This window comes from Ahaetulla prasina, chromosome 6 (genome assembly GCF_028640845.1).
Source record: "Ahaetulla prasina isolate Xishuangbanna chromosome 6, ASM2864084v1, whole genome shotgun sequence".
NCBI classification, from domain to species: domain Eukaryota; kingdom Metazoa; phylum Chordata; class Lepidosauria; order Squamata; family Colubridae; genus Ahaetulla; species Ahaetulla prasina.
The window spans coordinates 14,560,714-14,588,481 of NC_080544.1; the positions used below are offsets into that span (position 1 = coordinate 14,560,714).

The 27,768-nt window shown below is 43.3% G+C and overlaps 1 protein-coding gene across 4 annotated transcripts in view; it reads left to right on the forward strand.

Annotated features, from left to right (window-relative positions):
• Nucleotides 1-27,390, forward strand: part of CSGALNACT2 (chondroitin sulfate N-acetylgalactosaminyltransferase 2) — a 91,100-nt gene extending 63,710 nt beyond the window's left edge. For 3 of the 4 annotated variants that reach the window (XM_058189072.1, XM_058189070.1, XM_058189071.1), the window contains exons 4-8: nucleotides 656-757; nucleotides 12,429-12,607; nucleotides 17,186-17,280; nucleotides 20,267-20,348; nucleotides 27,050-27,390. In XM_058189072.1, the coding sequence (XP_058045055.1) occupies nucleotides 656-757; nucleotides 12,429-12,607; nucleotides 17,186-17,280; nucleotides 20,267-20,348; nucleotides 27,050-27,342 (751 nt within the window). In that variant the 3' untranslated portion in view covers nucleotides 27,343-27,390. The remainder of the gene's footprint in view (nucleotides 1-655; nucleotides 758-12,428; nucleotides 12,608-17,185; nucleotides 17,281-20,266; nucleotides 20,349-27,049) is intronic. The other variant, XM_058189073.1, reaches the window with a different exon arrangement.
• The last annotated feature ends 378 nt before the right edge of the window (nucleotides 27,391-27,768 follow it).

Here is a 27,768-nt window from a genome sequence, read left to right on the forward strand (position 1 = left end):
TCTGGCAGATATCTCTGCAGAGGAAAAAAATGGAACATCAGCCCTTGGGTAGATTCCTCATTAAGCAGAATGGTCTTCTGATTTCTTTTGAGAAGGATGTTAAGAATATGGAAGATATGCTTAGGCAGGAAATCCTAGCATTTCAGACCAATGGTTATCCAATCTCTTCTTAAAAATGCTTCCAGTGTTGGAGCATTTACAACTTCTGGAGGCAAGTTGTTCCACTGATTAATTGTTCTGATTGTCAGGAAATTTCTCCTTAGTTCTAGGTTGTTTCTCTCCTTGATTCTACCCATTGCTTCTTGTCCTGTCCTCTAATGCTTTGGAGAATCACTTGACTCCCTCTTCTTTGCGGCAACCCCTGAGATACTGGAACACTGCTATGGACTCGATTATGGCCAGCCCGAAACTTTTAAGAAATCTAGCTGTGTTTTTGGTTTTTTTTATCAAAGTGTATTCGTAACAAACCCAATGTGGGTAGCTCAGATGATTTGTGAACAGCCCTAGTGAGATTAGATCTTTCCGAGATTTGGGCTGATCAATCTGTTTGGAGAATTCTGACTTTGAAAACTTCTGTTAGCCAGTAGAGGAGATACTTGGATCTTTCTTTGTTGAAGAAGTTAACCGATTCGTTAATATTCTCTTTTGCTCCCAGGGATGTTTGCATTAATCAGGACAAGCGGATTCATCTTACCGTGGTGTATTTTGGACAGGAGGGGCTTTCTGAAGTCAAAAGCATCTTAGAATCCGTTGCAAGGTGAGTCTCAAGGAATCATGCCAGGGGTGAAATGCTCCCAGTTCGGACCAGATCGCCCGATCCGGTAGCGATGGCAGCAGGTGGTTTGGAGAACCGGTAGCAAAAATCCCTGGCCACCCCCCACCCATGCCCAGCTGAGCCACGCAATCATCAGAGGGGTTTGTTTTTTTTACTTTTAAAGGCATTTTTTCTTCAGTCGAAGAGGTTGTAAAAAAATGCTTTTAAAAGGCTCTGGTGATCCCAGCTAAGTTGCCTCATTGTCAGAGGCTTTTTTTTTTCCTTTTAAGGCAAAAAATGCTTTTAAAAGAAAAGAAAAACCTCTGACGATCAGGCAACTCAGCCAGGATCATCAGAGCCTTTTTAAAAACATTTTTTACAACCTCTTCAGCCAAAGAGGTTGTAGAAAAAATGCTTTTAAAAGTTAAAAAAAAAAGTTGGCCATGCCCAACCAGGCACATTACCACCACCAACACCACCACCAAGCCACACCCACAGAACCGGTAGTAACAAATTTTACATTTCACCACTGAGTCCCGCAGACATGTGACGATAAGAAGGAAATCAAGAGTGGAAAGCGGTTTGAATCTCTTCCCCAGAAGAGAAGTTTATTTATTTATTTATTTATTTTATTTGATTTTTATACCGCCCTTCTCCCGAAGGACTCAGGGCGGTGTACAGGCATAATAAAACTGACAATACAATATACAAGTTTAAAATACGATTTAAAAAACTTATTTAAATTAGCCCAGTGATTAAAATTTACCATGCTAAGACCCCGTTTAAAATTAATAAATTTAACATTAAAATCCCAATTTAAGCCAGCCCCGCGCGGATAAAAAGATGGGTCTTGAGTTCGCGATGAAATGTCCGAAGGTCAGGTATTTGGCGTAAACCCGGGGGAAGCTCGTTCCAGAGTGTGGGAGCCCCCACAGAGAAGGCCCTTCCCCTGGGGGCCGCCAGCCGACATTGTTTGGCGGACGGCACCCTGAGAAGTCCCTCTCTATGGGAGCGTACGGGTCTGTGGGAGGCGTGTGGTAACAGCAGGCGGTCCCGTAAGTACCCAGGTCCTAAGCCATGGAGCACCTTAAAGGTCATAACCAACACCTTAAAGTTCTCTTGAAACAGTTTTTTGATAGGTTTTGGTTTCAATTTAGGGACAAAGTTACAATAGGTCTATATTATATCTGAAGGCCTAATAACAAAATGGCTTCCAGGCCTGACAGTTATGTCCTTCGTTTATTCAGAAAATACTGAGCTTATGTGGAATCTTGGAAAGAGGCCTGTTTGCCTTTTGCATGCAAAATAACTCAGTTCCCAGTTTCTAAGACGGATGCACTGCTTCACTGGCACGCATAAAAAAATCTCTGTCACCACACAAACACACATACATGGTAATAAAACCCATCATTCGGAGCGATCAATTCTGCCTTTGGTCTTGACCGAGGTCCTTCTGCCCCCAGGGGAAATTCATTGTGTTCTCTTTTGAGTAATGCATCTCGTCAAAGTGAATCTTCAATTGCCAGGACTGAAGGCAACAAACCGTACAAAAATTATTCCGTGACCTTGCAGGGACAAAACGTAATTTTCATTTAATAGCAATAGCACTTCGATTTATATACCTTAGATAGATAGATAGATAGATAGATAGATAGATAGATAGATAGATAGATAGATAGACAGACAGACAGACAGACAGACAGACAGACAGACAGACAGACAGAAGAGAGAGATTGGATGGATGGATGGATGGATGGATAGATAGATAGATAGATAGATAGATAGATAGATAGATAGTTAGTTAGTTAGATAGATAGATAGATAGATAGATAGATAGATAGATAGATAGATAGATAGATAGATTTATTTATTTATTTATTTATTTATTTAATCAAATTTATATACCGCCCTATCTCCCGAAGGACTCAGGGCGGTGTACAGGCATTTAAAAACACATAAATACAATATAAAAAACAATTAAGAAACTTATTCTAAAAAGCCCGTTAATTTAGAATTAAAAATATAGAATAAAACCCAATTTAAAACCGATAATTTAAAATCTAGCTCAGTCCTGCACAGTTAAATAAATATGTTTTAAGCCCGCGGCGGAAGGTCCGGAGGTCCGAAAGCTGACGAAGTCCGGGGGGTAGTTCATTCCAGAGGGTGGGGGCCCCCACAGAGAAGGCCCTTCCCCTGGGTGTCGCCAGACGACATTGCCGCGCTGATGGCACCCTGAGGAGACCCTCTCTGTGAGAGCGCACGGGTCAGTGAGAGATATTCGGTAGCAGTAGGCGGTCCCGTAAGTAACCCGGCCCAATGCCATGGAGCGCTTTAAAGGTGGTCACCAGAACCTTGAAGCGCACCCGGAAAGCCACAGGTAGCCAGTGCAGCCTGCGCAGGATGGTGTTATACGGAGCCACGGGGCTCCATCTATCACCCGCAGCCGCATTCTGACTAACTGCAGCCTCGGATGCCCTTCAAGGGGAGCCCCATGTAGAGAGCATTGCAGTAATCCAGGCGAGACGTCACGAGTGCGTGAGTGACCGTGCATAGGCATCCCGGTCCAGAAAGGCGCAACTGGCGTACCAGGCGAACCTGGTAGAACGCTCTCCTGGAGCGGGCCGCCAAATGCTCTCCTAGAGCCACCCGTTCACCCAGGAGGACGCCTAAGTTGCGGACCCCCCCCATCGGGGCCAATGACTCGCCACCGATGGTCAGCCGCGGATTTAGCTGACTGTACCGGGATGCCGGCATCCACAGCCACTCTGTCTTGGAGAGATTGAGCTTGAGCCTGTTTCTCCCCATCCAGACCCGTACGGCCTCCACGCACCGGGACAGCACTGATAGCTTCGTTGGGGTGGTCCGTGTAGAAAAGTACAGCTGGGTGTCATCCGCATACAGCTGGTACTTCACACCGAAACCACTGATGATCTCACCCAGCGGCTTCATGTAGATGTTGAACAGAAGGGCGAGAGGATCGACCCCGCGGCACCCCACAAGTGAGGCGCCCGGGCCGACCTCTGCCCCTGTCAACACTGACTGCGACCGGTCGGAGAGATAGGAGGAGAACCACCGATAAACGGTGCCTCCCACTCCCAATCCTCCAACCGCGCAGCAGGATACCATGGTCGATGGTATCAAAAGCCGCTGAGAGGTCTAATAGGACCAGGGCAGAGGAGCAACCCTATCCCTGGCCCTCCAGAGATCATCCACCAACGCGACCAAAGCCGTCTCCGTGCTGTAACCGGGCCGAAACCGGACTGGAACGGGTCTAGATAGACAGTTTCATCCAGGTGCAAGGGAAATTGATATGCCACCATATTTCTACAACCTTCGCCGCGAAGGTTGGAGACCGGACGATAATTACCTAAAACAGCCGGGTCCAGGGACGGCTTCTTAAGGAGGGGCCTCACCACCGCCTCTTTCAAGGCGGCCGGGAAGACACCCTCCACCAAAGAAGCGGTCGTAATCGCCTGGAGCCAGCCTCGTGTCACCTCTCGAGTGGCCAGCACCAGCCAAGAGGGGCACGGGTCCAGTAAACACGTGGTGGCATTCAACCTACCCAACAACCTGTCCATGTCCTCGGGAGCCACAGGGTCAAACTCATCCCAAACAATGTCACCAAGACCACCCTCGAGCATCTCACCCGCGTCACTGCAATCTTGGTCCAGATCTATCTATCTAGATAGATAGATGATAGCAATAGCCATAGCACTTAGACTTATATACCTTTTCATAGTGCTTTACAGCCCTCTCTAAGTTTACAGAGTCAGCATATTGCCCCCAACAAGTCCTCATTTTATCAACCTTGGAAGGATGGAAGGCTGAATCGACCTTGAGCTGGTGAGATTCGATCTGCCAAATTGCTGGCAGCCGGTGATCAGCAGAAGTAGCCTGCAGTACTGCATTCTAAGCACTTCGCCACCGAAGCTCATCCATCCATCCATCCATCCATCCATCCATCCATCCATCCATCCATCCATCCATCCATCCATCCATCCATCCATCCATCTATCTATCTATCTATCTATCTATCTATCTATCTATCTATCTATCTATCTATCACTGGTAATTAATTATATTATAATCTCAGTGAGGGTTGGCATGAATGAAGAGACGGCTTGCAACACAAACCATTTATTGACAACAAGGCAACTCCAGAACAGAATCAACACTAGAAAAAGAGTTGACAGCTCTTAAAATATTGAGCTGTCCAAAACAACAACCAATAGCGAAGCCCTAATTTTCCCACCTGAAAGGATGCGGAAATAAACCAATCAGATTGCATCACGTGAGCACGCTCAATACTCCATCGGCATCTCCACAGACACAACAAATTATATCAATTAATCATCCATCAACAAATCTCTTTTTTTTTTTTTTTATCCAAAAAGTTTTTATTGGTCAAAAAAGGTTTATACAAATACATATCAGGTATGGTAAATTTTCATTTTTCTTATACAAGATAAGAATTTTACTCAAAATTTTAAACACATACAACAGCCATATGGCAAGCAGGTGATACGAAGTAGCTAAGTTTATCAATCTTACATACGCAATAAAGAAGGGTCAAGAATAATCAGAATATCATACAAAGGAGAATAAGGAAAACCAACACAATACCAAATATCATTGTCACTTCCTAGTTTTGGATCTCAGAACTCTGGGTTCAGCCTGACCCAACTCCAGGGCCGCAACAGCGCAGCCGCCTCCCCATGGTCTATAACCTCCTTCTTCAATTCCTGGGTCATCTAATTCCAGGAGGGCTTTGTGTTCCTCCACGAGGCCGCAGCCTCCGCAATTGTACTAATTTTTTCGTAATGCCCTCCCGGAAAATCATCAATCCTCTGGCATCAGCCATCTGAAGCCTACTCCTTCTGGTACAATTTGCTTGACAAAAAGTAATATTTCTTTCTCATTTCACGTACCTGTCTGGGAATCTGCCTCAGAATGGCTATCTCCCTGCCCCTATAAGTCAGTGCCCCACTCCTATGTTTTCTAAGAATTTCATCTCTTGTCTCTCTTCTCACAAATTTGACATGAACCTCTCTAGGAACTGCATGCGTGCGTGCATATTTTGAATTAACTCTATAAGCTCGATCCACATCCCAATTCATAAAGTCAACACCTCTCCCAAGAAATTCTCCCAACAGTTTAGTCACAACATCTCTCAAGTCTTCTTGGTCCACTTCTTCCAGATTTTGAAACCTAAGGAAATAAGACATTTTATCCATCTGTAGTCCAAGCACAGCATTGCCTGTCGTCTCCTCTCTTTTCTGCACTGCCCGCATCTCTGCCTCCAGACCTTCCACTTTCTGCTTGTTTTCTGCTGAGACTTGTTGAGTGTCCTTTAAAATCCTTTTGGATAGTCACAATTTCTGCTCTTATTTCATCCAGTTTCTTGTCCATATTAGATAACTTTTCCAAAATTCTCCATTTCTCCAGCAGTTGGTCTCTGACCTTTGCCATTTAAAAAATTTTTAAAATCCTCAGGCAAGCACAGTATCCTTGTAATTTCCTCCGGATCCACCAGGGGCACTCACAGGAGCAACGAGTCCAGAGTACAGTTAGTCAACCAGGAAGTCAAGGGAAGTGATGTCATCAAGATTCTCATAGTGAAGGCGGAAGCTGGACGCCACCATTGTTCCCCAGAGGAGGGGGGCCTCAAACCTCCCTCCTAAATTTCTCCATCACCTCTTCTCTCCAGAGCTCCACAAAACCGGTAATCTTGTTATTTTAAGTTCTCCTCTCCAAGTGATTCGTGCTCCTTCCAGTCGCAGGGAGAGAAACCCCCGCACCGGAGCACTCCACCACATTTGCCGATATCTCCTTCCCTTCTCCTTCCTCAATTCTTCTCCGCTCCTGTTCGCCACCAGGCTGCTGCAATTATAAATCCAAAGCCCCGGTGTCACTGGGCACAGCGGCCTAGGCGACGACCAAAATAATGGCCGCGGCCTGAGGCCTCCGAACCCCTCCGAGCCTAGGACGCGCCAGCATCGGTCCCCCCAGTCCTGTATGTCGGCTGGGAGACCCCTGGCGAGCCGTCCGTGCGGCAGGTGTCCTTTTCGGAACACCTGGCCCCTAAGGGCCTCAGAGGCGGCCGGATTCGGACACTGGAGGCAGGAGAGACACCTCCAGATGTCCGTTGCCGCCGGATACCAGAAGTCGTCCCATCAACAAATCTCTTGAACTGAGCTTGATCTAATGACTTTAGATGTTCTGTGTCGTGTCCCACTCCTCCGCTGACGGCCGGGTCAGGGAAATCCGAATCAGGCTTGCCTCTGCAGCTCTGCCCAAAGTCCTAGCAAAGTCCTCAGAGCAGGCAGGAGACCAAAAAGTGACTTCAGCAAGATAAGTTCGACTTTGCCTGACTCAGAGACTGCCAGAAAGCAGATCCTTTATATAGGCCATGGGGTGTGGCTCCATGACTCAGCACTCATTAAGGCCTGCCCCTCCCTTCCTTCTGTTGTCTCCGTCTATCCAGTCTTCTGATGCAAGGGTCACTCCAATCAGCAGCTGTTGGAAATAAACTTTCCTCAGGCTCACATGCTGTGGAAGAGGGGGAGGGGTCTAGCTGCTCCGTTTGCCTGGGCATGGAGCCAGGGCTGGGGCCGGGGGGTGCTCCCTCCTCTGCAGCCTGCTTGGGCATGGAGCCAGGGCTGGGGCCGGGAGATGCCCCCTCCTCAGCCTGTCTGGGCATGGAGCCAGGGCTGGGGCCGGGAGGACATTCTTCAGCGTTCGGAAGCAGATAAGGATTATTGCAATGCTCTCTACATGGGGCTGCCCTTGAGGTGCACCCGGAGGCTGCAGCTAGTCCAGAATGCGGCTGCGCGAGTAGTAACGGGAGCCGCTCGTGGCTCCCACGTGACATCGCTGCTCCGTAGCTTGCACTGGCTTCCTGTGGTCTTTCGGGTGCGCTTCAAGATTTTGGTAACTATCTTTAAAGTGCTCCATGGCTTAGGACCCGGGTACTTACGAGACCGCCTGCTGTTACCTTTTGCCTCCCACCGACCCGTACGCTCGCACAGAGAGGGTCTCCTCAGGGTGCCGTCCGCCAAACAGTGTCGGCTGGCGGCCCCCAGGAGTAGGGCCTTCTCTGTGGGGAAGTGACGCCTGAACGAACTTCCCCGGTCTGCGTCAAGTGCCCGATCTTCGGACCTTCCGTCGTGAGCTCAAAACATATTTATTCATTAAAGCGGGACTGGCATAATTAGTGATGTATTTTAATTGGGTTTTTAATATTTTTTAACTTTTTAATTTAAATTTTAATAATCGGCCTTTAAAATTTGCTCTTTTTAATTGTTGTTTTAAACTGTATATATCTTTGTTTTTACTTTGGCTGTACACCGCCCTGAGTCCTTTGGGAGAAGGGCGGTATAAAAATTTAATAAAATAAATAAATAAATAAATAAGCAGACCCCGGCTGCGGTGAGAGCGGGCAAGACACAACATTCTGGCTGCTCCATCACTGGAGGCTTTTAAGAAGAAACTGGACAGCCACTTGTCTGGAATGATAATAAGGTCTCCTGCTTGAGCAGGTGGTTGGACTAGAACAGGGGTCTCCAACCCAAAGCTGGCTGAGGAACTCTGGGAGTTGAAGTCCACAAGCCTTAAAATTATTAAGGTTGGAGACCCCTGGATTAGAAGACTGCCCAGGTTCCTTCCAACTCTTTTTTTTTTTTATTGAAAGAGTTTTAAAAAACAAAAACATTTTCCCCTTTTTCCCCTCCTCCCAAAAACCAAACCCCCTCCTCCCCCGGCTTCCCGGTCAATCACAAGGTATTGTTATACATAAACCAAACATAGAATAAAATTTTCCCTTCCAATCCAAATAACCACATCCAAAGCTTTTCATCTCCCAACCCCCTCCCCATTACATAAAATAACTTTCTAATTATTCAAAGGCAATCTGATATTTCTTAATCTGATATCTGTTTTGTAGATAATCAATCCATTTTTTCCATTCAATTAAATATCTTTCCTGCGTATTGTCTTTTAAAAACGCTGAGATTTTAGCCATCTCAGCCAAATTAATAACTTTCAATATCCATTCTTCTATTGTAGGTATCTCTTCTTTCTTCCAGTATTGTCCAATCAACAGTCTTGCTGCTGTTATTAAATTCAGAATCAATTTAGTCTCAATCCCTGTACAATCCGTTATAATTCCCAATAGGAAAAATTGTGGCAGGAACTTTATCTTCTTCTTCAGTACATTTTGAATAATCCACCAAATTCTTATCCAAAAGACCTTAATTTTCCAGCCACTCATATCATTCTGAACTTTTTGCCATAGCAAGTCATAATTATTCTTATAAAGTTTCTTGTTCGATGAGCTAATATAGACCCCTAAATATTTAACCTTTTTTACTACCTCAAATCCGGTCATTTCCTCTAGTTTTTGTTTCTGTTGTATGGACATATTTTTAATTATCACTTTTGTTTTATTCTGATTTATTTTAAATCCTGATACCTTTCCATATTTATCAATTACTTCCAACAAAAATCTACTTGAATTTATAGGATTCGTTAACGTAACCACTACATCATCTGCAAAAGCTCTAACTTTATACTCATATTGTCTAATCTTAATTCCCTCTATTTTCATTAATTCTCGTATTTTATCTAATAATGGTTCCAGAGTCAAAACAAACAATAATGGTGATAAGGGACATCCCTGTCTCGTTCCTTTCGCAATCTTAATAACTTCTGTCAAGCTACCATAAATCGCTTTAATTATTCTAATAAAACAGTCTCCAAATTGCATTTTCTCTATTAATTTAAATAAAAAATCCCAATGCAATCGATCAAAGGCTTTCTCTGCATCCAAAAAAATAAGTGCCGCTGAAGTATTCTTCTTTTCCAAATATTCCAATATATTAATAATCTGTCTAACATTATTCCTCATCTGCCTCCCTTTTATAAAACCAGATTGATCAGTATGAATTCTTTGTTGTAAAACTAACATTAATCTATTTGCTATTATTTTTACAAAAATCTTATAATCATTATTTAAAAGTGAAATCGGCCTGTAGTTACCAGGTTTAGAGCAGTCTTGCTCCTCTTTTGGTATCAGTGAAATAAAAGATGTTTTCCATGACGGGGGTATTCCCACTCCTAATTGTATCTGATTAAATAATTCTTTAAGTGGGCCTAATATTTCATCCTGTGTTTTTATAATAAGTTGCTGTAAGACCATCTGTACCAGGATTTTCCCCTATTTTAATTGTTTAATTGCCTCCACTATTTCTCCAGTAGCTATCGGCCGATTCAGCTCCTCCCTCTGTTCTAATGTTAGAATATTAACCTTATAATCTTTCAAATAATCATAAATGTCCCTATTCAATATTTTGTCTTTTGCATATAGTGCAGTATAAAATTCTGAGAATGCCTTTTTAATTTTATCCTGTTGGTATATCTCTTTACCTTTATATTCTATTTTTTGTATGACACGTGCTTTCTGTTTCTTCCTTAAATTATATGCCAACCATCTCCCAGGTTTATTTGCATTACAAAAGGTATTATGTTTAGCATATTGTATATTCATTGCCACCTGGTCTGCCAAGGTTCCTTCCAACTCTTACCCTGTTCTATTCTGGATTGTGGATGCTACATCACTGGAGGCTTTTAAAAAGAGACTGGACAACTACTTGTCCAGAATCATAAGCAGGGTCTCCTGCGTGCACAGGGGGTTGGACTAGAAGACCTCTAAGGTCCCTTCCAACTTTGCTATTCTGTTACTTCATGGGCACAGCAGACCCAGCTAAAAGAACCCAATCTTAGCAAAAGCATAACGCATCAGCAAACATGATGAAGTGATATATAAATCTAAGTGCTATTGCTGTTACCTAGCCATCAGCCATCATGTTATGCTTCCTCAAATAATAATTTGGTTTCTGCCCTCAAGTGAAACTCTTATTTGTAATTGGAGGTGATTAGGGACTTCAGGAAATTCAGTTTCTGAAAAGTCTTTCGCTGAACAATGAAAGTAAACTATAATCTAGGACATCCAATGTTAATTTTGAACTAAACTTCACCCAAAGAAATATAATACAGGGGATGATTTACAATGGCTGGTCCTTGTAGCTATTCCAGTGAGAAATGGCTATGTTAAATTTCCACCATTCTTCGAACCTGTTTTTTTGGTGACGCTATTAGCATTACCCAAGTTGATACAAAGCTACCATGTTCATGTGGTCATTTGCAGCAAAGTTCTTTTCCATTGACAAGAGTGTTTGTCTGGTTATCTGTCAGGGTTCCAAATAATATCCCCAACGAAAGAGAACTCTGAGGCTTGAAGTTCCTCAAAGTTCCTTTTTATTAAAGGTGTCATATTGGCACATCTGGGAAAACCCGAATCTGAAAGCCTCCAGGTTTTCCCCATCCAAAGGAAAGTCCAATTCCCATCCCCTGCACCCACATGTCCATCACATGGTGCAATCCAAGCACCGTCCCAACTGGAGATGCCTTCCAGTTCCAGCCTTCCAGGTGCAGGGCAAGATGTCCTTGACTCTCTGAGAAAGGAATGTTATTATGACTACATATCACCCCTGCTCCGTACAATCCCCACTCCCAGCTTCCCACAGTAGTAAAAAGATGGCTTCCAGGCCTGACATTATCAGTCTCCGTCCTGCTAAATTAAGTGTCTGAACAGGGGAAGAGTTTGTTATACGTTGGTGGTTCTGTATAGAAAAGTTTTCTGTCCAAATAGACTTGGGAGAAAGAGAAATTAGCTTCCCTAATTTATCACATGCAACTTTAAATAATGAGCACCTTTGCAGAGCTTCTCCCAAAAAGAAATTATCCAAGTGGCTGCTGCCTTTTCATAACACCAATGCAAGACTCGGGTATCTGCCGGGAAATTGGAATCTGCAAGATGGCAGGCAAGTGTTGCAGTCAAAGCTTTTGTGTGTCTGTGACATGTACACACAAGTTGCAACTCTGCGCTCGCCATGTTGCAGATTTTGGCCTATCTTTGGTAGGTGCCACGGAATGACACTCAACAAGTGAAATGGAAATCACCACTGCATCTAAAGAAGGAATATCTAGCTAGGAAATTCCAGAGGCCCATTGTATTCATGAAGAACAGTAGGGGGTGGTGTGTAGTAATCTTTGCATCGCAAGGAACCCAACACAGATCTTCCTTCCAATAGCAACTCTGCAAGGGTGAAATGTAAGATATAGAGCTTGGTTGAATTAATTGGCCTTCAGGCAGTGGTGGGATTCAGCCGGTTCGGACTGGTTCAGGGGAACTGGTAGTTAAATTGCTGGCTGTCCCCGCCTCTTCCCGGAATTCCCACGCACCCTGTTTTCACTCCCAGTAGGCTTCAGAGAGGCCTCCTAGGCCCAAAACAGGGGGGCGGATTCCCTGCAGCCCGTTTTCGCTCCCAGGAGGTTGCAGAGAGGCCTACTAGGCCTAAAACAGGGCACAGGAAGAGGAACACATTCCCCTCCATGGTCCGTTTTCACTCCCACGGAAGTGCAGAAGGCCGAGTGTTGCCTGTCACACACCCCTGGCTACGCCCACCATAGCCACGCCCACCCAGCCGGTCATGGGTAGAGAACCGGTTGTTAAATTATTTGAATCCCATGACTGCCTTCAGGGTATTGTGTTGAGCTGCTGGGCCGTGGACCGAGAACTTGAATGTTCCAAACTCTTGATTCTTTCTCTTGTTAGAGAGGCTGACTTCCATAACTACACTCTGGTTTCTCTGAATGAGGAATTCAACCGTGGCCAAGGACTGGACGTGGGGGCCCGAGCTTGGGAAAAAGGGGAAGTCTTGATGTTCTTCTGCGATGTGGATATTTATTTCACGGCTGAATTCTTGAACAGCTGCCGCCTGAATACAGAACCAGGTAGGTTCCTCTTATACCTTGAAGAAAATGGAGAAGAGGTGGGGCAACATGGTCCCTGTTGATATCCTTGTGATAGGGGGTCCAGTTTCCTTGGCACCTGGTAAGGTTTCTTACCCACATAATAAAATAAGGGTGGTGTTAACAGAGAGATATAATATAATATAACAACAGAGTTGGAAGGGACCTTGGAGGCCTTCTAGTCCAACCCCCTGCCCAGGCAGGAAACCCTACACAATCTCAGTCAGATGGTTATCCAACATTTTCTTAAAAATTTCCAGTGTTGGAGCATTCACAACTTCTGCAGGCAAGTCATTCCACTTATTAATTGTTCTAACTGTCAGGAAATTTCTCCTTAGTTCTAATGATGATCAATAACTTTTAGCACCCTCTTAATTTATGAGATTTTCTGTGGATACACCGGCCCTCTGGGAACTTGGATTGAAGTGAAAAATTTTTGCATGTACAGTAGTGGCTAAAATTGGCCCAAAAATATTTTTATGGGAAAATACTTTTATGAGTGTGTTCCTCCATAGTTTTGGTATATATTAATATATCATCTAAGTATACCAAAAAAAAAACCCGGTACAGATGGTCATGCAATACTTGATTAATGACCTGCATAAAGACAGCAGGAGTGCCCAGTAGGCTGAACGGCATTACATGAAATTGGGAACTGCCTAAAGGGCAATTGAAGGTTGTTTTCCACTCATCCGCTGGTCGTATACGTACCCTGTATTACGCTTCCCTCAAATCCAATTTTGTGAATATTTCTCCTGTTGATAGGGTGGATAGTAAATCCTTCATTAATAGGTATAGGTTTTCAACACAAACCGCATTCAGGCCCCGGAAGTCTACACATAGATATAAACTTCCATCTTTTTTCCCCCTAAACAAAACGGGCGTTGCCATGTGAGACCGGCTAGGCCGAATAATCCCTCTAGCTAGGTTTTTATCAATGTATTTCCTTAGGGGTGAAATTCAGCAGGTTTTAATCCTTTGTTAGCTGCCCAGAGTTGCAATTGCTCATTGGGTGGTGCGGAAAATGACATTAGTAAGTAAATTGGATGACGTAGCTGTCACATCTTCTCAGAATGTACCTGTGAACCCAAGAAACCGGCCTACCTTTGTAGCTGGTGCTTCTAAAAAGTAGACATATAAGCCCCACCAATTGCCACATTATCCCCATCTTCCTTTTCTCCTTCCCCTTCTCCCTTCCCTCATTTTAGATTATTCCCTTTTTCCCAGTACGAAGAAGCCTTATACTGCAAAATATTTCTTTGGATAACCTCCTCCTGCATTGTAAATTTTCCTGAGGCATTTCATTTCTCATGGTTTCTTCAGTCCTGATAGGGTCATATATTTTCCTTGGGAACAGCTGATCTGCCATAAACTGCTGAATTAATCCTTCGCTAGACATCTGGAAAATTACTTGAGGGGGAGGGTGTAAGACAGTGGTTGTTTTCATTTCATTTATTATATTTATATAGAGGGTTTTCTTTGAGGAGGCTTTCTCCCCTGAACATGGCACGAGTAGACGATTCATCGCTTTTGTCAAGGTGATCATAAACAAAACTAGTGATAAGGTTATAAACATATATATCGTGTTTCCCTGAAAAGACCCTGTCTTATATATTTTTTAAACCCTGAAATAAGCGCTTGGCCTTATTTCCATGCGCTCAAAAGCCCGATTGGGCTTATTATCAGGGGATGTCTTATTTTGGGGGTATACATATTATATTGTATACATTACAATAAGAAACTCTGCCTCTATTTCTACCTTCCTGTCCTTTATGTTCCTCTTTGGGATCTCACAAGCTGCCAAACAGAACTTGGCTAGCTGCCTTGCAGTTTTGCAGTCCTGCAAGTAAGCAGTTTGTAGTAGAAAAGTATGTGGAACACCTGGAAGTATTTATAGTAAAGGGTAATTGTGGTGTTACATATGTCCTTTTGGAAGGAAAGTGGGGTCTAATGTTTCTATCACAGCTTTCCCACAGTTCCACCACGTTTCATGGAGGGCAGTATTTCTGTATTTACCTTATTGTTCCTAAAACTGTATATTATGGAACCGTGGCCTAACTGAGCTTCACAGCTGAGCCAGGAATTGGAAACAGGTCAAACAGTTATGTCTGTCATGTGTATGTCTGCATGCATACAAATACACAGAGAAACACACACATACACTATAGAGTATAACCAGTAATGAAATGTAAAAGCTGTTACTACTGGATCTGTGGGCGTGGCTTGGTGGGGGGGGGGGTAATGTGCCTGGGTGGGTGGGCATGGCAAAAAAATTTTTTTTAACTTTTAAAAGCATTTTTTTTACAACCTCTTCAGCCGAAGAGGCTGTAAAAAAAATGCTTTTAAAGGGTTCTGACGATCCCAGCTGAGTTGCCTGATCGTCAGAGGCTTTTAAAAGCATTTCTTTACAACTTCTTTGGCCGAAGAGGTTGTAGAAAAAATGCTTTCAAAAAGCTCTAATGATCCCAGCTGAGCCACGCGATCATCAGAGGTTTGGGTTTTTTTACTTTTAAAAGCATTTTTTTTGGCCGAAGAAAAAATGCTTTTAAAAGTAAAAAAACAAAAACCTCTGATGATCGTGTGGCTCAGCTGGGCACGGAGGGGGGGGGAGGGGCAGGGATTTTTGCTACCAGTTCTCTGAACCACCCGCCGCCATCACTACTGGATCAGGCGATCCGGTACGAACTGGGAGCATTTCACCCTTGATTATAACTAGATATGTATGCCTAGTCTAATAAAGAGAAAGACTAGAGCTGACATGATAGCAGCTTCCCAATATTTTAGGGGTTTCCACAAAGAAGAGGAGCTCAACTTATTTTCCAAAGCACCTGAAGTCCAGACAAGGAATAATGGATGGAAACTAATGGAGGGGAGAAGCAACCTGGAATTAAGGAGGAATTTCCTAACAGTGAGAGCAATCAATCAATGGAATAGCAGAAGTTGCGGTTGCCCCATCACTGGAGGTTTCTAAGAAGAGATTGGACAGCCATTTGTCCAGAGTGGTATAGGGCAGTGATGCCATTGTGTGCCAGGATTGGGGGGGGAAAGGTTTGCACACGCACGTGCCCACACCCATAATTCTATGTGCCCTGCCCTGTGCATGCGCACGCAACCCACCTCACCCCCCGCTCCTGGCACATGATGGCCTGGTAGGCCCATTTTTCTTTCTCACCTGGCTCCAGATCCTCTCTATGCAATTGGGGAGGGCGAAAACAGCCTTCCCCACCCCCTCGGAGGCCCTCCGGAGGCCCAAAACAGCCCGTTTTCCACCTTCCGGTTAGACAGGAAATGACTTTTTTGCTGTCCCCAGCCTCCAGAGCCTCTCTAGGGGACAGCAAAAAATGTCACTTCCTATCCAACTGGAAGTTGGGAAACTGGTCGTTTTGGGTCTCCAGAGGGCCTGGGGAAGGCTGTTTTCGTCCTCCCTAGATGCATAGAGAGGATCTGGAGCCAGGTGAGAAAGACAAACGGGCCTTCCGCACCCACCACAGGCCCTCCGGAGGCAGGAAACAGTCTGTTTCCCTACTTCTAGTGGGCCCCGAAGGCGCGAATATCAGCTGGCTGGTGTGCGCATGTGCGCTGGAGCTGAGCTGGCGTGCCCACTGATATGGCTACACGTGCCACCTGTGGCACGCATGCCATAAGTTCACCATCACAGGTATAGGGTCTCCTGTTTGAGCAAGGGTTTGGACTAGAAGAACCTTCAAAATCCCTTCCAACTCTGTTATTCTGTATTCTATGTCTCCAACTGGATGTCTTGAGTCTTAGATTTATATTGTACTCTCAATAGTCTCTGTTAGATGCAAGAAATGTTTTAGGGCAGGGCGATGACTCATTGGTTAAAAGACGCTGGGGTTGTCGGTCGGAAAGCCGACAGCCCAGGTTTGAGACCTGAGCATCACGCAAAGGGGTGAGTTCCCATCTTTCCCCTCGCTCCTGCCCACCTAGCCATTCGAAAGCATGCAAATGAGAGTAAGAATAGAGTGGGCTGGAAGGGACCGTGGAGGTCTTCTAGTCCAGCCCCCTGCTGAAGCAGGAGACCCTGGACAAACGGTTGTCCAACCTCTTCTTGGAAACCTCCAATGATGAGGCCCCCGCAACTTCTGGAGGCAAGTTATTCCATTGATTGATTGCTGTCACCATAAGGAAATTTCTTCTGATTTCTAGAGTAGAGTAGATGACTTTGTTCAGGAGAAAAGAGCCTTCCATGACATCATGCTGGCCATAGGACCACAGAAACCTCTTCGGACAACACTGGCTCAATCGCCTTTGAAACGGACATGAGCACCATTCCCTATAATCCATGGCTCTCCAACCTTGGGCGCTTTAAGACTTGTGGACTTCAACTCCCAGAATTCCCTAGCCAGCATGGCTGGCTGGGGAATTCTGGGAGTTGAAGTCCACAAGTCTTAAAGCGCCCAAGGTTGGAGAGCCCTACTATAATCAACTCCTTTCCTTCCTTCCATGTTATAGTAGTGCTTGGGAAATAGTTTTAACAAAAAAAGCGGGATGCCTTTTCTCGGTCAGTCGTTCACACGCAGTCTTCCCTCTTTTTCGCAGGCAAGAAGGTTTTTTATCCGGTGGTTTTCAGCCTTTATAATCCTGCCATTGTCTACGCTAATCAAGACGGGCCACCTCCAGTGGAACAGCAATTGGTAAGAGACCGGCCGGGGTTTCAGAGAAGCTTTCAAAACGTTACTCGCCATAGTAACAACAACACCGTGCAGCGTATCATTTCCTGGAACATCTTTAAAAATGAAGTTTCACTCGTTGCCAGTGGATCTGTCCTTGCCTGGGCTTCATTGAATTTTTTTCCCCAAACAACAGAAACGAAAGGACTTGGTGTCCTCAAATGACATGAACAAAAGAGAGAGAGAGAGAGACCTTGGCTGAAACTTGTTCTTAGTTTATCAGATTAACATTTAGCAAGTTTCCATTTATTCTAGTTTTCTTCGACTCAGCGGATTTTTTTGGGGGGTGGGAGGAAATGTGTTTCGAGTCAGTTTTATTAGTGTTTATTTATTTTAGTCACTTTATAGGGGTTAGGGAGATGGGCAGCATAAAGATGTAATAAATAAATAAATAACAGATAGATGATAGATACAAAGATAGATGATAAACAGACAGGTGATAGATAGATAGATAGATAGATAGATAGATAGATAGATAGATAGATAGATAGATAGATAGATAGATAGATAGATAGATGATATAAGATGGATGGATGGATGGATGGATAGATAGATAGATAAATAGATAGATAGATAGGGGCCTCTGGTGGCTCAGACTGCTAAGACAGTCTGTTATTAACACAGCTGCTTGCAATTACTGCAGGTTCAAGTCCCACCAGGCCCAAGGTTGACTCAGCCTTCCATCCTTTATAAGGTAGGTAAAATGAGGACCCAGATTGTTGGGGGCAATAAGTTGACTTTGTATAATATACAAATGGATGAAGACTATTGCTTGACATAGTGTAAGCCGCCCTGAGTCTTCGGAGAAGGGTGGGATATAAAAGCAAATTTTAAAAAAAGATAGATAGATAGATAGATAGATAGATAGATAGATAGATAGATAGATAGATAGATAGATAGATAGATAGACAGACAGACAGACAGACAGACAGACAGACAGACAGACTAATGATATAAATCGGGTGAAATCAAGCAGGTTCTGACAGGTTCTGGAGAACTAGTAGCGGAAATTTTGAGCAGTTCGGAGAACTGGCAAATACCACCTCTGGCTGACCCCAGAATGGGGTGCAAATGCAGATTTTGTAGTGTCCTTCCCCTGCCACACCCACCAAGCCACGCCCACAGAACCAGTAGTTAAAAAAATGGATTTTACCGCTGATATAAATGATGGATGGATGAATGGGTAGATAAATGAATGATTGAGTGATAGCTAGATAGCTGGATACATGGATGGATGGATGGATGGATGGATAGATAGATAGATAGATAGATAGATAGATAGATAGATAGATAGATAGATAGATAGATAATTGATAGATATAAATGAAATGTAAATTTATTTTGGGGAGAAACCCCCTGCAGTCTGTATGGCAAGAGTTGGTTCATTCCAACAACACTCTGCCTCCCCAAAAATTTTCATTGTGAGTGAAGAAGTTACTTGGATGAGAAATGAAAGTCTCCCTTTTAATAAACCTTGGTCCAGTTATCACAATTTAAGGTACAGTGTAGAAGGTTTATTCAAACTCATTCACAAGAATCTGATCCACTCATGGTCAGCACTAAATCAACACTGGAGAAAGCTCAGTGGAATTCAAGGAGGGAGAGGTCTGGAATTGGACCTAAACTGATGGTGCATTTAGCTCGGATGTGGGATTCGTCCGGTTCCGACCAGTTCGGGCAAACCGGTAGCTCCGACGATCAGCTGGAAGCGAACTGGTTCGCTCTGACAATCATGTTGGCCTGCCCACCCGCCCCTGGACTTTACTTACCTTTATCTTCTCAGCTGATTGGCACAGCAGAGCAAATTGCCACACCTCAGCTGTGTTACTCCCAAATGATAACACCGAAGGTTAGTATTGTAAAACTGCACGCGCATGTTAGACCCGCATGCACGCAATCATCAAACCGGTTGTTAAACTGGCAGCATCCCACCACTGATTTAGATATCATCTGTAGTGACTCCAGCCCCTGAACCTGGCCCCATGCCTGAAAGTGACTCAGAAAGTGAGGGGGAAGGGCCAGTAAGGCTTACCTCGGGAGCACCGATTCCTTTGGCTCGGCTCCAGGAGCCAGAACCAGACCAGTCGGAGGATGTAATGGGAATCATCCCCTGATTCCTCCCTTCCCCAGGCTACGCCTTCAGACTCAGCTGATAATAATAATCAAGCTTGGCTTGATCCGCGCTTCAGAAGATTAGGGAGGCGGCGTCATCAAAAGGAAGGGTGGGACAGGAGCCTCACCCCACAGGATATATAAGGAGCTTTGGGACTGCTCTCAGTCCACGGGAAGCAAAAGTTTAGCTGAACCGTTTCAAAAAGAGCTGAAAGTCTTGCTACGTGAGTCATTTGTTTGAACTTTGGCAGGCAGCTGCGATTTCTCTGCCAGGACTGATAGGAGCTGTGAATCCACTGGCTGAAGGCCAGCTCGTGGGTCTGAAGTGGGGAAGGAGACAGAACACCATCCCTGACCTCTGCCTACAGTTTGCCTACAGATATGTGCACGTGCATTCGCGTGAGCGGGCATGCACTTTGGGCACTCGGCACCAAAAAGGTTAACCATCACTGGTCTATGGAGAATCTCAGCCATCCAGGTCAGGGTGTGCTTATTCAAGAGGCAACTGGGCTTCCTTTTTTTACCTTGAAGACGTTTCACTTCTTATCCAAGAAGCTTCTTCAGTTCTGAACCGAAGAAGCTTCCTGGATGAGAAGCGAAATGTCTTCAAGGGAAAACAAAGGAAGTCCAGTCGCCTCTTGAAGGAAAAAAAAAAAGCACCTTTGGGACTTGATGCAATAATCTACTTCTAAACACCTCTTCCTCCCGTTGATGGTTCATGTTTACCTCCTGTCGCCTTCTTTCCTCACAATCGGGCAACGCTGAAGTGGGTTTCATTTCAGGCCTTGTTGTTTTGCTCTTTCCTGAAGTTAAAATTCTGTGTCTATTTATGTAATAGGTCCACAAAAAAGATTCCGGCTTCTGGAGAGATTTTGGCTTTGGGATGATGTGTCAGTATCGCACAGATTTCTTGGCCATTGGTAAGATGTATAAACGACTCACTTTCTGATTTTGGTTGAGATGGTGTCCAAATCAGGATGGATTTTATTTAAATCAAATTGATTTAAATCATGATTTAATTTATTAGTAAAAAGGCTTGATTTAAATCATATATATATATATATATATATATATATATATATATATATATATATATATATATATATATATATATATATATTTATATATATATATATATATATGTTTTCTGAGGTTTTCGCGGGTGCTCCTAGAAGCACGAAGCAGTAAACACCAGCCTGAAGATGACGAATGAGACTTCGGCGCAATGTCACCAAGACATTTCCAATTTTACGTGGGAGAAAACCCGAATAACCAAAGACCTACATATATATATATATATATATATATATATATTTGTTTTCTGAGGTTTTCACGGGTGTTTGTATGTAGGTCTTTGGTTGTTCAGGTTTTCTCCCGTGTAAAATTGGAAGTGTCTTGGCGACGTATATAATATTATAATAATATATATATTATATAATATATATATAATATATATATATATAAGGGACACGGTGGCTCAGGGGCTAGGACGTTGAGCTTGTCGATCAAAAGGTCGGCAGTTCAGTGGTTCGAATCCCTAGTGCTGCCGCGTAATGGGGTGAGCTCCTGTTACTTGTCCCAGCTTCTGCCAACCTAGCAGTTTCGAAAGCACGTAAAAATGCAAGTAGAAAAAATAGTGGGAAGGTAACAGCGTTCCGTGCGCCTTTGGTGTTGAGTCATGCCGGCCACATGACCACGGAGACATCTTCGGACAGCGCTGGCTCTTCGGCTTTGAAACGGAGATGAGCACCACCCCCTAGAGTCAGCAACAACTAGCATGTATGTGCAAGGGGAACCTTTTCCTTTACCATATATATATATACACACACACATACACACACCAAGCTATTCTAAAAATACGAGTTCCAGGTATATTTGTAAAATAAGAAACAGACATTCCGCAAGCTCCAGAACTAAAATAATTAAAAAATTTATTCTACTAAGCTTTCGTCAGCCATCTGCTGACATGGTCAGAATATTAAACTACCATTACAGAGATCTCTGCCTTTATATGCCATTAAACAATTTGGCTGTTGCACGTGTAATAGGCCCCATGTAAAAAAAATATGTTTTATTTGTAATTTTCCTTTAACATCCTTACATATTTTGTGGACAATGTATTGACTGAGTTAATGCATTTTTTACACAGTGTTTACAGTAATAATACAATTAAATATACATAATCATAGTCTTGCAGCTTCTAATCTTGACATACATATTGTAATTGCAATAAATTATATTATTTATCTTCTAGTTATTTATCTTTAAATCATATTTTTAAAAGAGCAACTGTCCCACAGCGGCTCCTCCTCTGACCTGCTATTGACTCACCGACAGTCCCAATATTGCAGAATATACACCCTGATGCTACATAACGAAGCTCCATTTCCTGCTGAATAAACTAAATTATGAATGTATCTTAAATAGATAACTACCTTTAGATAGATTTTTATTCCAAAAGCATTTTATTTATTAAAATATATTTGATTTTAAAAAGTCCAATTTAAATTTTTAAAAAATCAATTTAAATTTTAAAAAAATCAGATTTTTTAATTTTTTTTTTTTTTAAAAAGCATTGATTTTTATCCACCCTGGCCCAAATGCTTTCTCTTTTATTTATCGCTTTTATTGTAGCAAATGGATTTTATGCTGAAATACACAGCTTGCAAACTCTTATGTCGGTTGATCTAAAGTGTGGGTGGTTAAATCTAAAGGATAGAGGTGGGCGAGCATGAGCTTTCAATTAGTTATTTATCGAATGTAAAATTAATTAATCTTGCCGGGATTTCCTGGATGCAATATTTTGATTTTGGACTTTTGTGAAACATTCATTACTGTTCACATAACTTTTTTTTTAAAAAAACTAGCATGAATAACTGAAACTTTTTTTCATTTTGTGCGTTGGTGCCATCATGTGGCTCAACCGAATTTTTCAGCATAACAGATTATTGTGATTATGCCTCCGTGTAAATTGTAATACATTGCAGTAAAAGAGGTGAAATTGGAAACCACTTCATTCGCTAGGTAAATCTCTTAAGTGAAAACCGTAATGTTTGTCCAGGTTTGCTCTTTCAAAATGGCACAATACAGATTTTCCCCATCTTCTAGAGTGCAGGATTTATTAATGGAAAGTAAACAGATCCTAGAGCAAAATTTAAACATTTCAGTAACAGGAATAATTGCCTTTCTAACATATCTACTGTAAATTAGCGCTGTTGTTGTCGTTAGGTGCGAAGTTGTGTCTGACCCATCGCGACCCCGTGGACAACGTTCCTCCAGGCCTTCCTGTTCTCTACCATCCTTGGGAGTCCATTTAAACTCATGGCGACTGCTTCAGTGACTCCATCCAGCCACCTCGTTCTCTGTCGTCCCCTTCTTCTTTTGCCCTCAATCTTTCCCAGCATTAGGCTCTTCTCCAGTGAGTCCTTCCTTCTCATTAGGTGGCCAAAGTATTTCAGTTTCATCTTCAGGATCTGGCCTTCTAAAGAGCAGTCAGGGTTGATCTCCTCTAGGAAAAATTAGCATATAATGTATCTAATTAGCATATGATGTATTTAAAACATTCTGTAGTATTTTAATCCATAGAAATATAACTATTGCATTCTATCCCTTCACAAGAGGATTCCCAATCTTTGGCTCCCTCCCTTTTTTTATAAACAGTTGAAGGGTCTCTGAGCCCTGGTTGTTTTCTTGGAGATGCTTCATTACCAAACTAGGTAACAACATCAGAGCTACCTACCAAGGACCTCACAGTCCTCCTCCTCTTCCTCCTTTCCCCTCCTCTTTGTCCTCCTCCTCCTTCTACTCCTCACCCTCCACCATCACCACCCCACTCCCCTCTAGCACTGATGATGTTACCTAGTTTGGTAATGAAACATCTGCAAGAAAACAACTAATCTTAGAGAGCACCAAGGACCCCACAGTCCTCCTCCCCTCCTCCTCCTCCTCCTTTCCCTTTCTCCTCCTCTGCCTCTCAAACCCCTCTCCCTTCTAGCACTGATGATGTTACCTAGTTTGGTAATGAAACGCCTGCAAGAAAACAACCAAATTTAGAGAAAACCAAGGACATTACAGTACTCCTCCTCCTCCTCCTCCTCTGCCTCTCAAACCCCTCTCCCTTCTAGCACTGATGATGTTACCTAGTTTGGTAATGAAACATCTGCAAGAAAACAACCAAATTTAGAGAAAACCAAGGACATTACAGTACTCCTCCTCCTCCTCCTCCTATTCCTCCTATTCCTCCTCTTCCTCCTCTTCCTCCTCCTCCCTTTCCACCATCACCACCCCGCTCCCCTCTAGCACAGATGATGTTACCTAGTTTGATAATGAAACATCTGTAAGAAAACAACCAAATTTAGAGAAAACCAAGGACATTACAGTACTCCTCCTCCTCCTCCTCTTCCTCCTCTTCCTCCTCCTCCCTTTCCATCATCACCACCCCGCTCCCCTCTAGCACAGATGATGTTACCTAGTTTGATAATGAAACATCTGCAAGAAAACAGCCAAGCTTAGAGAGCACCAAGGACCTCACAGTCCTCCTCCTCTTCCTCCTCCCACTTCTCCCCCTCCACCACCATCATTCCACGCCCTTCTAGCACTGATGATGTTACCTAGTTTGGGTCATGAATCGTCCGCAAGGAAACAACCAAGCTCAGAGACCACCAAGGACCCTTCATGTCAACCCTGAGCTACAAATATTCTCCTCTATCAAGAGAAACAATGACTAAAGATATAGAACGAAATAACTCATTATAATTGTTTTGCTAGAAGTTTTATGGTGGCCTCGTAGTACTGCTGAAGCTGCAAGCAGCCAGAACCACATGTGAATATAGTTTCAATCAGAAGCTTTATTGTTAAGTCACTTACAATAGGTTGCAAGGATCTCACCAGACTGACTCCATTCGGGCAGAATTCTTCAGGAATTCTGGGGGAGGTCAGGCCTCTATTGGTTTCTTCTGTGCAAGGACTTTAATCTTGATCCCTCTTTAAACCGCCTACAGTAAAAGAAGCTACTCTGAAAAGCTAAAGAATCAATTTTCAGCAAATGAACCAGCAAACATGTGGAAAACTCTTAAAAATATCACCGGCTATGGCAAACCTCCTTCCCAGGCTGAAGGTAATCAACAACTGGCAGATGACCTGAATGAGTTTTACTGCAGGTTTGAAAGGAAACTACAGCCACCTATCTCCACAACCCCCATCTCAGACACACCAACAACAGCCAAGCCTCCTACAACTGACCCCATTTCATTGGGTTCACAACCCCTAGTGATCACAGAAAAGGAAGTGCAGGACCTATTTCACAGACAAAAGCCAGGAAAAGCTCCAGGCCCAGACAAGATAACTCCTTCTTGCTTAAAAGTCTGTGCTGACCAATTGGCCCCATCTTCACCCATATTTTCAATAAATCACTAGAGATGTGCTATGTTCCTTCTTGCTTCAAACGCTCTACCATCATCCCAGTGCCAAGAAGCCCACCATCAAGGAACTGAATGACTACAGACCAGTTGCTCTAACATCTGTAGTCATGAAAACCTTTGAAAGGCTAGTGCTTTCCTACCTGAAAACCATCACGAATCCGCTTTTAGGCCTTGCAATTTGCATACCGAGCAAATAGATCAACAGATGATGCTGTTAATATGGCTCTGCACTACATCCTACAACATCTTGAGTCTCCAAAGACCTATGCAAGGGTCCTCTTTGTAGACTTTAGTTCAGCATTCAATACCATCATTCCAGACATTCTTCTAACTAAGCTAAACCAGCGGAACAGACTTGTAAGTGGATCACAAGCTTCCTAACAAACAGGAAGCAGCAGGTGAAGCTAAGCAAGATCACATCAAATACCTGTACAATTAGCACAGGGGCCCCCCAAGGCTGTGTGCTCTCCCCACTTCTCTTCTCTCTGTATACCAATGACTGCATCTCCAATGATCCATCTGTTAAGCTACTGAAGTTCGCAGATGACACAACAGTGATTGGTCTCATTCGAGACAATGACGAATCCGCATATAGACGAGAGGTCGAACGACTAGCCTTGTGGTGCAACCAAAACAATCTGGAACTGAACACACTCAAAACCGTAGAAATGGTGGTAGATTTTAGGAAAACCCCTTCCATACTTCCACCTCTCACAATACTTGACAACACAGTATCAACAGTAGAAACCTTCAAATTTCTGGGTTCTATCATATCGCAAGATCTCAAATGGACAGCTAACATCAAAAACATCATCAAGAAAGGACAACAAAGAATGTTCTTCTGCGCCAATTCAGTAAGCTCAAACTGCCCAAGGAGCTGCTGATCCAATTCTACAGAGGAATTATTGAGTCTGTCATTTGCACCTCTATAACTGTCTGGTTCGGTTCTGCAACCCAACAAGAAAACACAGACTTCAGAGGATAATTAGAACTGCAGAAAAATAATTGCTACCAACTTGCCTTCCATTGAGGACCTGTATACTGCACGAATCAAGAAGAGGGCCGTGAAAATATTTGCAGATCCTCGCATCCTGGACATAAACTGTTTCAACTCCTACCCTCAAACGACGCTATAGAGCACTGCACACCAGAACAACTAGACACAAGAACAGTTTTTCCCGAAGGCCATCACTCTGCTAAACAAATAATTCCCTCAACACTGTCAGACTATTTACTGAATCTGCAGTAATTAATTTAATTTAATTAATTTAATTAATCGTTTCATAGTTCCCATCACCAATCTCTTTCCACTTATGACTGTATGACTATAACTTGTTGCTGGCAATCCTTATGATTTATATTGATATATTATCATCAATTGTGTTGTAAATGTTGTACCTTGATGAACGTATCTTTTCTTTTATGTACACTGAGAGCATATGCACCAAGACAAATTCCTTGTGTGTCCAATCACACTTGGCCAATAAAATTCTATTCTATTCTATTCTATTCTAATGGCCAAAATTGTGGGAAGCTTTTGGGAAAAGTGTATTTTCTAAAACTAGCTAATAACACCACTTTTTTTTGGAGTAGTACCATAAAATTATATATCAATGTAAAGATAATTTAATCAAGAACGTAATTCAATAACTTTTAGGAAGGATTTGCTATTAGAATAGCAATTACACTATAAAGAAGAAAACAAGTAGAAAAAAACGAGATATACAAAAATTATCATGTCAGTTAATACTTAGTTGGGTAACCTTTAGCATGAATGACAGCCTTACAACGTTTTCCCATGGAGTGAACCAAGTCTTTTAGTTCTGCAGTTGTTATCATGTGGTACCAAGATTGAATGATTGCTTCTATTAACTGGGTTTTATTGCTGGGTCGCTTCTGACTAACAAGTTTCTTTAGTCAGTGCCATAGATTTTCAATTGGGTTAAGGTCTGGGCTGTTCCCAGACTATTCCAGCAGTGGAATATGATAATCTTGAACCTCCAAAAAAAGGGGGGGGTGTTATTAGCCATCAAACCTCAAACCTCAAAAATACACTTTTCCCAAAAGCTTTCCACAATTTTGGCATGGCGTCTTAACTGGAGATTCTGCCACTCTGCTGAATTATTTTAATAAAATAATTGACACCCATCATCCCTTTTGATTCCGTCTCCGTCTCCTGACCTCTCTCTGATTTCCCACAGGCGGCTTCGATCTGGAAGTCAAAGGGTGGGGCGGAGAAGATGTTCACCTCTACCGGAAGTACCTGCACAGCAACCTGATGGTGGTAAGGACCCCGGTGCCCGGCCTCTTTCACCTTTGGCACGAGAAGCACTGTGCCGACGAATTGACTCCTGAGCAATACCGCATGTGCATCCAGTCGAAAGCCATGAACGAGGCTTCTCACTCGCACCTTGGCATGCTTGTTTTCCGGGAGGAGATCGAAACCCACCTGCGTAAGCAAGCCTACAAGACTAACAGCGAAGCCATCGGCTAGAACGATCCTCGGGGCAACCTTCAGACTCCATAGCTGCTATGGACCTAGTTTGGTAATGAAACATCTGTAAGAAAACAACTAAGCTTAGAGAGCACCAAGGACCTCACAGTCCTCCTCCTCCTTTCCCTCCTCTTTGTCCTCCTCCTCTTCCTCCTCTTCCTCCTCCTCCTCCTCTTCCTCCTTTCCATCATCACCACCCCGCTCCTCTAGCACAGATGATGTTACCTAGTTTGGTAATGAAACGCCTGCAAGAAAAACACAGACTTCAGAGGATAATTAGAACTACAGAAAAAATAATTGCTACCAACTGCCTTCCATTGAGGACCTGTATACTGCACGAATCAAGAAGAGGGCCGTGAAAATATTTGCAGATCCCTCGCATCCTGGACATAAACTGTTTCAACTCCTACCCTCAAAACGACGCTA